The following is a 15270-nucleotide window of genomic DNA, read 5'->3' as shown; positions in this document are numbered from 1 at the left end:
ATTTCTCCGACACTCAATCTTGGATCAAGCTGAATTTTTGCATCAATAAAAAAAAACAAATAAGAAATTAGTTAATTACCATTTGGTAATTAATTATTGTGTTTGGTATCTCAAACAAGGGAAAGAAATTGTACTTGACTGATGTGGTATAAGCTAAAAGCAATTGGTAAAAGCATTTCTAATCGCACAGATTTATTATTGCTAGTCTAGATCTATTACAAATTTAATTACATGACTTTTCCAAACTAATTCATACAACTTTGCCTAGTGAAAGCTTTGTTTTTTAAAAAGTATTTTTAAAAAATTAATGTTCAAAGAAGTGGTCAGTTATTTCAAGGGTATTAACTATTGAATTAAAAAAAAAATCGTTAAATTATTATCCCGCTTTTTTACTATAAATAAATAAGTTATCAGGGAAATGAACACGGAGAAATCACAGGCCGGAAAGGGGGAGTGGGAGATGTAGGTAAAGCAGATAGGGCACAGAACTGGGGGGGGGGGGGTTCAAGCTTCTGGTTCCTTTCCATTGTGCTTAAAGCCTGAAAGAAGAACGTTCCATTCTATGCTCTATTCTAATTTTAGAATGTCCACAAACGTGTATACCATTGAACTAGTCTCTAATAGAACTGTTACTTTCACTGATTCCTTAGTGAATTAGTCTGTTGATCCTCTGGGGCACGACACGTGATATGTCGACCCTCTTTCTCCATTCCTCATTAGCATTTGCTTGAATAGAATCTCTTTCAATGACAGGCCCGTCGATTCTTTCACGTCTTCCCAGAGCTTTCTCTGCCTGCGTCTTCTTCTTATTCCTGGTACTGTTCCTTGTAGGAAGGTCTTTGCGAGCCCTTAAGCTCTAGAAGGCATTGTCATAATGTTTTGCGTTTTTTTTACAGTGGTCAGCAGGTCACCGTGGAGCCTAATTGACGTTCTGATCCTGTTTACAATCCCATCGGCCTTATATATTGTTGTAAAACTGTTGGTGACACAGATGGGGGTGGTGCTGTGTGTTTTTAGCCTACCCAAATCGCCCCAGTCCAGCGCAGGACGAGCGGTCAACTGTTACCAGTGACAGTACACGCCAGTTCGGCAACGACCTGTGTGTAAATATTACGCACGCAAGTCACGACGAAAGCGATCAACTGGAGTGGTCAAGAAGGTTCGTGTAGGTCAGTAGAGACCCTATATAAGAGCGAGTGTGTCAGAAAGACTTCACTTCACGTTACCTCGCTATGTGACCAGACGAGGCGAGAACCAGCACAGTGTGTGAAGTCAGGCGGAGCAAGACTACGTTTTTGTAAAGACAGTGTTAATGTTGTTGCCAATTGCGATGTATTTGAAATTAAACTGACTGATACTTTGTAGCCCTGACTTGTTGAGGTTCTTTAAGTTCGTCGTGTCGTGTGGTGCAGTTTGAAGAGAGCCTGGATAGTAGGAGAGATCGTAACAATATGTAGCTGTGGCATAGACATTATCTCATTGAAATAAAAAAAAAAGGTTAATGCTTTTAAAATACAGGCCGAGGGACACACATTTGAGACCAAAACAAAAACTCACTGCCGAGGACAGACATAGACGGTGAAAAGAGAAGCTAAATCAACTACCGGCGGACAATAGTTAAGTCTGCACTGAATGTGGTAAAACAAATCCTCGGACTCAAAGACGAGCCTTACTATCATTATTTCTAGGCATGCCTCCGGGTGGAAAAGGTTTGAAAGGAAGCAGCTAGGTCTAATGGGTAGCGAAAGACTCCTGTGAGAATGCCTAAGAGGTGCGAGAGTATTCCAAATAGATCTGTTGCAAAAGAGCTCCCAATATCCCGTCAACAATCCAGGCGCCAGTTCGTCGGAACACACTGTTCAATCAGGCCTGGGAGAGGGAGCTATTGTTCGCTTTAGATCAGGGGTTCTCAACCTGTGGATCGCGACCCCCCTTGGGGGTCGATTGACAATTTGCCAGGGATCGCCTAAGACCATCGAAAATATGGATTGTTGTTGTCTATTCTTCTATTGCTGTATGTGTGTGTGTGTGGGGGGGGGTTGCGGCACAGTGGGGGATTGTAAAAAGGGATCGCCGAGCATAAAAGGTTGAGAACCGCTGCTTTAGATGGTCTACACCAGGGGTTGACCATTTTCCAGGGGTCGCCTAAGACCATCGAAAATATGAATTGTTATTGTCTACTCTTCTATTGTCGTATGTGTTTGGGGAGGGGGGGGGGGGTCGCGGCAGAGTGGGGGATTGTAAAAAGGGTCGCCGAGCCTAAAAAGTTGAGAACCGCTGGTCTAGACTCTAGAGTCTCAATAGTCTGTGGCTAAACGCTACCTGACAGTTTCAAATATTATAATTGTAATTATTATTTTTATATAAAATGTATATTCTCCAACACGGCTGGATGGTTGGGGATTATTGTTGACAGCAGGGCCGGCTTTACGACTAATGAAATGGATGCTTGCGAGGCCCATCATCTAAAATTTGTTTACTATAGCAACTATTACTATTAATTACATCTTCATAGGAAGTAACTCAAAATCAATATGCACAAGTGGGTAAATTAAAATTATGTCAATCGATTGATACATTAAATATGTTAACCCTTTAAGTCCTGCATCTTTTAAAAGCCCGTGACAAGAACCATGACTGATAGTGATATGCTAAATGTAAATTGTGGGTTTCAATTCGGTGCAATCGGTAAAATCTGCATAAGGCCGGCCCTGGACCCTAACACGTGACTAATAGTTAACTAGCCAGTATTTTATCTTATATAATACAGACGTTACATAACAAAAAAGATGATAACGTCTTACGCGTCATGTATCTAGTCATGCATGTTAACCAGTGACTTTAATTCTGCCAAGTCACTGGTTTTCCTGGCTGGCTCAGGCAGCCAGTATAGTCAAACGGTTTGAAATAGGGTATTACAATTTATATCAGCGGTTCTCAACCTTTTTAGCTTGGCGACCCCTTATTACAATTCCTCACTTATTCGCGACCCCCCATATTAAATAATTTTTGTTTATAAGTATGATGTTACAAAATTATAATTGGAGGTCTAATGTAACTATCTGATTTGTATTGCCAAAGCTTAATGTTTAATCACGGTACACTATGTAAAAATATACTTGAAATATATAGTTCTCCTAATTATCCAATTACAAATTAATGAAATAATTTCTTTTTGACATGCATCTATTTACGTCAGTATTTCCTATTCACATTCCACATACGTGACAATTTTCTGTATTTAAATTTGATAACTAACAGGCTGTTTCGAGAAATAAATATATTATTGCAAATGGAAGAAGAAGGTGTAACTGAGGCAAAGCTGGACTTGGCTACAAACGCTTGATTTAGAATTGTGTAGGCCTAACTAAAGAGAAATGTTTCACTTTTAAACTATGTATGTCTACTAAAAATTTTTAACTGACTTTCATTGGATTTCTGACAAGTGCTAATGAGATGTTGAGTAGTATCACTTTATCTGTTTGCCAGGTTCAAAGTAATTTCCCTCATAGAGCAGATACGGTTGGAAGTATGTAAATATTATTTTCGTTACAAATGGCATACTTTTTCCCCTGCTTAATACTAATGGGGCAGGCAGAGGAAACAGTGGTGAATGTCTTACACGAGTGTCCAAGAGTAGCGGGGAGACAACTGAAGGGTCATTTGAACTGAAAGGGGGGAGCTATGAGTAACTACCTTGGGGGAGCTATGAGTAACTACCTTCAACAACAGAGTTGCTTAGCAGAGCCATGCTTTCCTCCCCTGCTACCATTTGGAGTTCATTCAATGTTCATGTTGTTCAGTTAATGTGTTATGGATTTCTAAACAAAGTTTACGTATTAAATATCATATTTATGGATGCTCTATTCAAGATTTTTTAAAACGTACATTGTTTAGTTCATATATTAAGGATTTTTCACATTTATCTATATACAGCTACCGGTGAATTTATTTGATAGCCTTAAGTAATGCTTTTTTAAATATATTAAGTATGATGAATAGTTAACAGAATATAGTTCTAAACGTTTTCCATTAATTAAAACTTATACAAATATATCTGCTAGACAATTAAAATTTTCGAAATCAATTCTGATTCAGTTATCAGTGGCATCTATCCTCGAATAACAAGATATTTAGTAAATTTCAATAGAAAAAAACTTAATTTGTGACAAGTTTTACATGTTAGAATGGACAAAAAAAATCCATATTTTCGATGGACATAAGCGACCCCTGACTAATTGTCAATCGACCCCCATTGAGGTCGCGACCCACAGGTTGAGAACCTCTGATTTATATGGAAGTAGTTTTTCATTCGCCGAGCATCTAAAGTAAGCCTGGTTCAGTCAAAGATGGAGTGAGGTGAGATTTTTATCAAGACTTTTATAATTACCACAATTCTGCCATTTATCTGAATTTGCAGAGAGGAAGCAAAGTGATTGCCAGTGAGTGCTTGAAAAACATTGAAACGATTTCTGTTCGAGAAATGTATCTCGTGGCTATCATGTGACTACGTCTAATATGTGCATTTTGATAGTCAATGATAGTAAATTGTTCATTACAAGTATTCAGAGATGCATGAAAGTAGAGTCCCTAGAAGTATATCCTCTTTGTATTTCCTTCTCTATTCGATTACATCGAACTTCTGTGTTACCATCTAGCGTATCTCAGGCATTCATACTTTTTACAAAGCTTATATCAGCTCAACCTGTCTATCTGGTACAAATTTTGAACGCGTTATTTTTCCCACACCTATTCAGGTTGAAACTTTAGTCCATTATTCATTGTACACAAAAAAAACATGAATATATTTTTTTTTAATTAACCGATTCGTCAATTAATTAGTGGTACTTTATTCATTAACGCTTGTTATCATAAAGGGAAATTGATCCTTTAATATTAAAAGATATGGGTAAATATTTAGATTTTATCCCCTAATAATTGTACACGTTTTTTTTCCTCTATCCATTATCGGATTATGTTGAAATTTTACGAAATTTTACACAATTATTCATTGTACCTAAAATAAAACTTAAATGAGTTTTAACATTAACTATTTAGTCAAACAATCACTGGTAATTAATTATTTTGTTTGCTATCAAAAAAGGAAATAAATTCTACATTGAGAAATATATAGTTGTGAATGCAGAATTCTCCCCCTTGGAAAAGTTTTGGTGTTGTTTTGTTGAGTATGTAATAATTTGCTTGTTATTCCCGTGAGATGTTACACGAATGAATGCTCCAGTAACTTTACAATTACTCTAGGAAGTTTGTAAGATGTTCGTTTTACTTTTCAGATGTTCCTTCGGATTTGACGATAATTACATCCTAGCCCGAGCCGGGGATGGCAACAGCCAGGGTTCGATCCCGACACCATCGAGGCCACCAAATGACAGTCCAGAGCGCATACCACACGACCAGGCAGCCATTCAGGCAGTAGTTTTTTTTTTAAATATGCAATTAAGTGCTACCAAAACTTTTGCAGGAGAAAAAATATTTCATTACTAAGATTTTTTTCAATCTAATTCTAGATACAAAAAGATTAAAAAGACTTATCAATAAGAGATCTACACAGAATATTTGCTCAATATTTTTTTTTCCAACATTTCGAGTAGCATTCGGTATTCTACTAAATGTTCAGCCCGACACAAAAGAACCTTGGCTTACATGTTATACTGCTTGACACGCTGACACGGAGCTTTAGACTCGAAATTAAATCAAGACAGGAATTGACATTGATTTGTGACCTAGTTCTAAGAAATGTGAGTTTCACAGGAAGTACTATGCCTTTATCGAGTCATGGAATAAAATTAACATTATTCCTTACAGCTCATTTAGAAGTCGAACGACTGGGCAGACATCTCCTCTCTTAAGCTGAGGACACTTGATCAAGATTTAAGCCAATGTCCTCGGGCTCCGTTCACTTGCAAAACTCGTAATTTATTAAGAAAAATTATCAAATGACTTGAACGTAACCTGTGCCCTTGACATCACGGCGTTGGCACTAAACTTTCAAATTTTGGGGGTAGATGCAGGGCCGGCGCTACCTATTGTGCAATCTGTGCATTGCACGCAGGCTGCCGAATGTAAGGGGCGGACAAATCATTATTTCAAGTTTTTTAATTATTGTTTTTATTTAGTTAAATTTTAAAAAAATACTTAAATATTTTATATATAAATTCTAATTATTCCATTACCATTTCGATATTCGTAAATAAGAAGTTATTTTGTAAACTTTAGAAATAATAAAATAGTGCAGTACGCGAGGGATTCCAAAGGGTTTTTCCATAGGTACAAGTTATTTTAAGTTTATTAGAAAATATACAACACCTACGTCGGTTCAGTTTGTTTACAGACTCACATCATGCGATAACGATCTACCAACAATATGAAAAAAAGGACGGGGCGGCGAAAAAAATGTTTAAATTCATTGTAGTTATTAATTAAATATTGGTAAAATAACATAATGACCAATGTATAAAAAAAATAAAATATCTTAAGTAAGAGACGTCGTTTCATCTTCTAATAAGACTTTGTCAAGAGACGTGTGCAAAACATGGGTCAAAACTTTTGGAAGAAAACATTTCAAAACGTCTTGGCTAGTCTGATTCTTCTGGATTTTTTTAAATCTCTGAATAGTCGAATTTCTTCCCGACCATTGCACTTCATTTGATGACCTTTGTGTGGAAAAAAAAGTCCGCGACAGAAATGTCTACCTTAAAAAAGATCACGCCCATAACAGACGTCCATGCGCTATATATACCTGTAATGCCCTTCGCATAATACTATTACCCGGGCTGCCTCTTTATTTTTAAACGTAATATGACCCTTTTTTTTTTTTTTTTTTGTTACGATGAATAGTGCGTTCTTAAAGAAAACACCAGCATTTAAGGGGGTTTGTCGAAAATTTTGTTATCTAGGGGTTGCCACCCTGAAATGTGAGAAACACTGCCTGACTTTTTTTTTTTTAAATTCCTTCTATGACTTGTACTTTGAATTATTTAATTTGTATTATTAATTAATATTCATCGCTGAGATGCTGTGGTGTGTTGGATAAATTTGTAGGCAACTCTGAATCCGCGTATGTCTGAAGATTGTGGATATAATGCCTATTTCTCCAAAATACAATCGTTATTACTAAAGATTAAAAAGTTGAAAAAGTTCCACAGTCAATGGCTTTTGTATTTCGAGTCTTTTTAGTTAACATAAAATTGTCCAGATCATATAACACTGTTCAGCAGTCAAGGTTATCGAGAACCTGTATATAGATCAGGATCATTTACACTGTTCATTGTAATATACCCGCTGCAGCTAATCTATTATAAATTCATCGTCGCAAATATAAGCGAGATAGTCAGAATAAGATATGTTTTTAATGCTTATTCCAAAGAACCAAGATTTCTAAATGCACATAAATCCAAAATTGTTCCTAATGCATAGCTCATAGTTGTACTTGAGGGATACTACAGCGGTGCGAATATGAAAAGAAAAAATGGAATGGTCTTTTAAAAAATGGATTTAAATCAAAGGGCACTTTTAGTACAGTGTCCAGCTCAGTCTTAATGGATTTTTTTTTCTAGAAATAAAAAGAGGGGGGGGGGGCGCATTTTTAAATTTCGTCCGCATGCGGCCACACCCCTCACGGCGGCCTAGAGTAGATTAATATTTTAATCTATAACGCCTTGTACTCTTAATTGTAGCGTTGCTTAAAGTAATTAGCAGCGAGAAGTCGTGGGTTCGAATCTTGCTTTTTTGCGTCCCATCCCCCATTTCTTTCATCTAGACAAGATCCAACATTATTGTCTTTAAAAAAAAAACTAACAAAATATAAAACTAACAAAAAAAACACTCTTTATTGAATGAAGGGAGCGCACTGTTTAAGTGCGGCCATATCTCTCTATATTGCAAGTTTATCTCCCCTTTTCTATATATAAAATAAATACACCAATCACCACTAATGGACTGACTAATATGTACATTTTTTTGACTGATTCATATCTTGTCATCGACAAATAAATTACAGTGTAAAGTTGTAACCTGATCTGATAAATAGAAAGTAAGTGAAAAAGTACAAAAGAATCTACACAGACAGACAAAATGACAGACAAACTGAGTTAATATAAACTTTGCACACACAAAAAAAAAGTTCAACACTAACAACTATTTCCTTTTTCTCTCACAGGTCTGACGATGATCTCAAGGAACATGACACCCTGTGCTGAGAAACGTTGTAAAATTCAGTTCCTCCGATTACTTCATGGACCCCACGTAACGTGTGTTAAAAAGATTCATGCTAATCGATCGAAGTTACGTTGACCCTACTTAAATTGGGTCATCTCTATTTATACTCTTGCGTCGGTTACACTGATAATAGAGCCATGCTCTAGTTTCGTTTTCGCTTGTTTCCTGGAACTGGAGAAAAAAACAAAAAGTAAAATTAAAAGCAATGATTTTCCACATAACGTAAAATGTTATGGCTATATAATCTAACTTGGAATGTAGTGTGTCACTAGGGATGACGCTCTAGATTCACTCTAGAAAGTAAGTAACAAACATATAAAGCTTTATTTTCATAGTTTAAGTAAATCGTTTTTTTTCAATTAACTGTTTGTAACGAAACGTGTGTATATATATATATAATATATATATATATATATATCCTTGAAATATTATTCTGTTGGTCATTCACTTAGATTGGATATCTAGTTGCCAGAACTGTGCCTGTACATTAGTTATACTGTGTAATAAACATTTTGAAGGTGCTTAAAACAGCATCTTGACTTTGACAAGCATTGCTATGTCGTCACAGTTCTTACATTGATATACAGTGTCGTAGCTAGGGTGAGGGGAGGAAGGGAGAGAATTAGACAATTTCCGGTACCCCCACTTGAGGGGGGCACCAAATTAGTTGGTTTGTTTTACATTAAATATTAAATATTACGCAAAATGCAGGTACATGTATATATATATATATATATATAGATAGATAGATAGATAGATAGATAGATAGATAGATAGATAGATAGATAGATAGATAGATATAGATAGATAGATAGATATAGATAGATAGATAGATAGATAGATAGATAGATAGATAGATAGATAGATAGATAGATAGATAGATAGATAGATAGATAGATAGAGATATATATTTCAAGGATTCAATTCTACAATTAAACTAAATATAAACCGAGACCATTCGTAACAGAAGGCCTTAACAGACCTGCGACGTCACAAATTGTGGGCTGTGGCAAGACCATTTGTCATAGAAGTCCTCACCACTGACCTGCAATGTCAAAAACTTGTGACGTGGCAACGAGCTATTGGTCTAAACTGCCCTCAGGTTGCGACGTTGCAAGCCCGTGTTCAGGCATTCTTTGAAGATTGGTCTCGCTTTAACTTCAACTACAAATTAATTCAACTGCATTTCAAACTCAACTAACTTTCTCTCCCCTCTCTCTGTCTCGTTAACTCTCTGACCTTGAACTACAGCAGACGAAGTTCACTTTGCATGAAGAAAATACTTCTGACCATAAAGAGTTACAATATTTAGAGTAATATAATTCTGACCTCCGTATAGGCACAACCATGCCAACCATACTGATATCACATTAGATGTTTATAATATATATTTTAAAGTATACTGTATACAAATTGTCCCAAATTTTCCCCGATTCTCTTGATTCCTGTCTTCTTTTAAATCTCAGCATTCCTTCGTTCCTGGCCTAGATCATATTGTTTGTTTTATGAATTTACAATTATTGCTACGTTTAGGTAGCAATGATTGTAAATATTTACAATTCTTATTTATTGGGGATGGCGTGGTGGTAAACTAGTAAAGAACTTGTCTTCCAACAGGAGGGGTCTCGAATTTGAATCCCTGTGAAGACTGGACTTTGATTTGGGATTTGTAAGGCGCCCTTGAAGTCATTCATTTATAACGGGTATGTAACTTACGTGGGAAGAAATAAAGGCCATATTCGTTGCGCTGGCCATATGAGACCATTGTTAACCTTAGGCCATCGAAATAGTTCAGCTTTGCATTCTCTGTCCCGTTAGATCGCAAGGTCTGACAGGGTTCCTACATTTTTTTTGTCTTAATGTAAACCCTTGTCATATTGTTTTTTTTTCTCCACAGTTTTCATAACATGAGGGGAGCGAACTGATGTTGCCAAAAATGTTTACGTGGCACACAAGGAAAATTTGTGAATGTGTTCTGTACAAAGAAACAAAGTGACAAGAAAAAACTAAACGTCATTCATATAACACAAAGAGACATTCTGCTAACGAGTAGTCTACCTTCAATACCTTAGACACAACACTCCAAAATGGCGAACAAGAAGAACAAAGCAAAAAGGTCAAAGGTTAATTTTGAAGATCGCATTGTCCAATGGAATGCTGTGCTGCAAGCAGACGATCTTGTTGTAATAATATTCAAAGAATTGGCGGAATTACAAAAGTATTTGACACAGACGGAAACTAAAATCAGTGAGAATTATTTCCCTTTATTGGTAAAAGCGTTGGGATCTGCTTGCTACAGTTCAGATCACGAAAATGAAATTGTGGAAATTCTAAAAGTATTGTGTGACAGTCCATTTTTAACTCAGTATATAACGTTATATACGACGTCCATATACGAAACACTAGACTGGCAGCGGAATCAAGAGATGGTCTTGAGCATCGGTCAAATTTTAGACGCAATCTTGTATCACTTGCCGAATTTCTCCTCAAAAGTTTACATTGCTGTGACTGGGCTGACTGTCGTGGTCAAGGAATTTGATGTCCAGTCAGACAGGGATAGGTTGATGAACCTACTAACTGGCCTCGAACGAAGAGCACAGTTTCAGCATAAAAGTGGTGAAAGAGTGGACTCCCCTCACAAGACTCTGACTATATACACAGACAATGACGTGCCCCCAGAAGACTTCATTACCATTCCAGCCATTCCAACGGATTCCGATTTTTTGCCCAACACAAAACCTTTTGTAAGGAAAGCGAAAGTAAAAGAACCCTACAAAAGTGTTCCGCATTACTTAGACGTCCAGTTCCGTTTAATGAGGTTAGATTTTATCATGCCTTTAAAAAATGGGATTTCGGAACTCCGAGCAAAAAAAGGTGTGTTTCAAAAGTTTCGCTGTTCGGACATTAGAATCTATTATATACTTCACATTGAACCAACAGATATAACCAGTGGCTACTTTCAACTTAAATTTGACTTACAGAGATGTAAACGCGTTGACTGGGAGAACACAGACCGTCTCATGACCGGGTCTCTGATTTGTTTGTCCACAAATAGTTTTAACACGTTTGCAGTGGCCACGGTGCGGCATACAAAAGGGGAAAACTTAAAACAAGGAATACTTAACATTCATTTAAAAGGTGGATTAGAACATTTGTTTGAGGCACCATCTCATGAGTTAGTCATGGCGGAGTCTGTCGCGTTTTTCGACCCATACTTTCATGTTTTAGAAAGTCTAAAAGCCATGACTCAGAGCTTTCCTCTACAAAACGTGTTAATTCTGTGTGAGCCTGTTTTGAAACCTCCAGCCTACCTTCGGCCAGACAGTAGGTTCCCCAGAATACCCATATATAATCTATCAAGCCTGACATTGCAAGAGTGTGACATCAATGTTCAGTTTCTAGTTTACGACAAGTGGCCCGATGAATCAAAGATGTGTCTAAATGAGTCGCAAAAAAGAGCGGCCATGTTGGCCCTGACTAAAGAGGTCGCAGTCATCCAGGGCCCACCCGGCACAGGCAAAACTTACGTTGGTCTCAAAGTGGTGGAGACTTTATTGAAAAATAAAAAAGTGGAATTTAAAACAAGCGGACTTAGCTTTGACAGCCCTATCCTTGTTGTCTGTTACACCAACCACGCCCTGGATCAGTTTTTAGATGGAATCGTCAAATTTTGTCCCGAGAGTATAACAAGAATAGGCGGTGGCTGCAAGTCTGAAAAGCTGAAAAAATTTATCCTGAAAAACCCATTGCAAAGATTTGCTACAAATTCTTTGAAAACAGTTAATTACATCAAAAAACGTATCACCCAGCTTAATAATACACTTCAATTGATTAACAAAGATATTATGTCTACTGATGAACTTAAAAGCTTTATGATAGAAGATCATTGGTGGTTTTTTCAAACATTCGAATATGACTTAAAAACATGGCTGTTTTCAGCTAAAAATACCATTGAAAAGGATTTAACAAAGTTAGCCCTAGATCATTTTAAAAAACTAGTGCCTCTTTGGACATACACTTCCAGCAATATTAAACTTAGAGAAGATTTGGATATTTGTGAGAGGTGTTCACTTTACTATGATAAAATTGAGCAGGTTAGAAAAACCGTTCAAACTAAATTGCGCCAAGCTCGACTAAACAAACAGTCTGGAGAAGACAAGGAAATGACGGAAGTACTCACGCTGACCTACTCTGAAATTCTTCCCGATGACTTAATTGATAAATTTTGCCCTAAATCTTTCTCTGATGAAATTCAGAAAAAATGCATGTCAAATGTAAACCATGAACTTCTTGTCGATAATAAAGTGATTCAGTTCTGGTTACTAGGTCAAGATAGACCAGTCAATGGACTCATAAACGATATTGAGATTTTAACATCCCAACTCCTAGAAGATCCACTTTACCAACAAGACATCGAATTAAAAACCAAAGTCAAGGAGCTGAAAAGTGCACAGCTAGAGCTGTCTCTAACAAAACTGTGTGATGCGCCAAAATCAAAAGATGGTTGGAAAGTTGTGGATACATCTTCCAAGTTTCAACACGTGATGAAAGCAATGTCCGGCACTGAACCCATGACAGATAGGGAAGAGAAAGCAGTTGAAATGACGGACCTGAACTTACAGGGCAGGTTTAGTTTATATCTGTTGTGGATAAAGAAATACAGAGAGCAATTGAACGAAACTATTGTAACGACAACACAACAATTAAAGTTTGAAGAGAAAAAAGCTCAAGACCTCAACAATGAAATGTCAGTCGCACATTTAAAACGTAGTCAGATCATTGGGATGACCACAACAGGCGCAGCAAAATACAAAGACATTCTAGACAAAGTTGGTTGTAACATTGTCATTGTGGAAGAAGCGGCAGAAGTTCTGGAATCTCACATCGTCACAGCTCTAAGTAAAAACTGCCAACATCTGATCTTAATAGGAGACCACCAACAGCTTCGTCCTAAACCAGCTACTTATGAATTGGAAAAAAGGTTCAATCTTGATGTTTCACTATTTGAAAGACTCATTCTGAGCCAGATCCCTCACGTGACTCTCAGAATACAGCACAGAATGAGGCCAGAGATTTCCCAGATTTTAAACTTGATTTATCCAGAGCTTGAAGATCATCCATCCGTTCTTCAATATGAGAGCATCAGAGGCGTCTCTAAGGATGTTTTCTTTATCAACCATCATTATCTCGAAGAAGGTAATTCAGACAGTTTCAGCAAATCCAACGAACACGAAGCTGAATACGTGGTGGCTCTCTATAAATATCTTATCCAACAGGACTACTTGGCCTCACAAATAACTATCATAACAACTTACAAAGGTCAGGTGGCTCTCATCAGAAGGCATATTTCCATGAATAATATAAGCCCTCCACCTCGAGTCTCAGCTGTTGATGATTTTCAAGGAGAAGAAAACGAGATCATCCTTCTGTCTCTTGTAAGAAGCAATGAAGAAAATAGTGCTGGCTTCGTTACCATTGAAAACAGAGTCTGTGTGGCTCTGTCCAGGGCCAAAAAGGGTCTTTTTGTCATTGGAAACTTTCAATTTCTGGCCTCGAAAAGCAAGCTTTGGAAAAATGTTATAGAGATAGCAGAAAAACAAACATTTATAGGTCCTGGTCTACCTGTGCAATGTATTCAACATCCTGAGAATGTTAAGATCATAATAACTGCGGAAGATTTCAAAAAACGTGTCGGGGGAGGCTGCGGACTTCCGTGTTTGTTCCTTTTGAAATGCGGGCATCAATGTCAACAGAAATGTCATGGGTTTGACTTAAAACATGAGAAGTATCGATGTATCATGCCATGCACGAAAAAGTGCGAAGAAGGTCACCTTTGCAGTTACAGGTGTCATGAAACTTGCAGGTGTGAGACTCTGGTCACCAAGATCCTGCCGAAGTGTGGTCATTCAAATAAATTGCCCTGCCACGTTTCACTGGACAAAGCAATTTGTTATAATGAATGTGGCCAGGCCTTACCTTGCGGTCATCTCTGCAAATGTCCATGTAAGCAATGTGCAAAATCGAAAGTGCATGGAGATTGTACTACTAGAGTGGATTACACTTTCACACCCTGTGGGCACGAAGGGAAGGTTCCTTGTTTCAGATCAAAGTTAAAAAATCCTTGTGACATCCCATGTGTTAAAAAACTGAACTGTGGACATGAACAAGTAATACCTTGTCATGTAGCTCCAAAAGATGCTAAATGTTCAAATAAATGCTCAGAGCAGTTACCTTGTGGTCATGAGTGTGCTGGTCAGTGTATTGAGTGTGTGACAAAAAGAAAACATCCGAAATGTCAAGTGGTCGTAGAATACGTATTCAAGTCTTGTGAACATGTCGCAGCCGTGGAATGTTACAAGTCAAAGTCGAATCTTTTGTGCGACGTTCCTTGTCCAGCGAGACTGCCCTGTGGACACAGTCAAGAAATACCTTGTCACCAAGAACCAGAAGATGCCAAATGCTCCCAAAAATGTTCAGCTAAAATGTCTTGTGGACATGTCTGCCAGGGGAAGTGTCGTTCTTGTGTCACAAATAAAAAGCACTCAGCATGCCAAGTTGTTGTGGATTATACTTATGAGCCATGTGGACATTTAGGAAAATTAAAATGTCACCTAACATCAATAAAACATAAATGTCCTAAAAAATGCAAGATCTCGTTAAATTGTGGGCATGTGTGCACTGGAAAATGTAGTGATTGCACATCCAGAAATCAACACGAAGATTGCCAAGACCTGGTGCCTTATACGTATAGCCCTTGTGGACACACTGGTCAAGTTCCCTGTTTCCAATCATCTACAAACGTTGACTGTCCACACAACTGCACATCAATATTAAAGTGTGAACATAAATGCCATGGGAAATGTAAAGATTGTGTAGCGAATAAACAGCACAAAGAATGTCAAGTCTATGTTGATTACATTTATAAACCTTGTGGGCATCAAGGTCATGTTCCATGTAGCCAGTCATCTACCAACGTTGAATGCCCCAAGCCGTGTACATCAAAACTTGAATGTGGACATAGATGTAAAGGTA

The 15270-nt window shown here is 37.4% G+C and overlaps 1 protein-coding gene across 1 annotated transcript; it reads left to right on the top strand.

Moving 5' to 3' along the window:
• The first annotated feature begins 10325 nt into the window (after positions 1-10325).
• Positions 10326-14832, top strand: LOC129927149 (NFX1-type zinc finger-containing protein 1-like). Its single transcript, XM_056034392.1, has 2 exons — positions 10326-13889; positions 14635-14832. Exons 1-2 carry the CDS (start codon positions 10326-10328, stop codon positions 14830-14832), a joined length of 3762 nt encoding a protein of 1253 aa, XP_055890367.1.
• Positions 14833-15270: the final 438 nt, after the last annotated feature.

Source organism: Biomphalaria glabrata, chromosome 7 (genome assembly GCF_947242115.1).
Source record: "Biomphalaria glabrata chromosome 7, xgBioGlab47.1, whole genome shotgun sequence".
Taxonomy (NCBI): domain Eukaryota; kingdom Metazoa; phylum Mollusca; class Gastropoda; family Planorbidae; genus Biomphalaria; species Biomphalaria glabrata.
The sequence above is the reverse complement of the archived record's forward strand: the minus strand, read 5'-3'. Positions and strand labels throughout refer to the sequence as shown.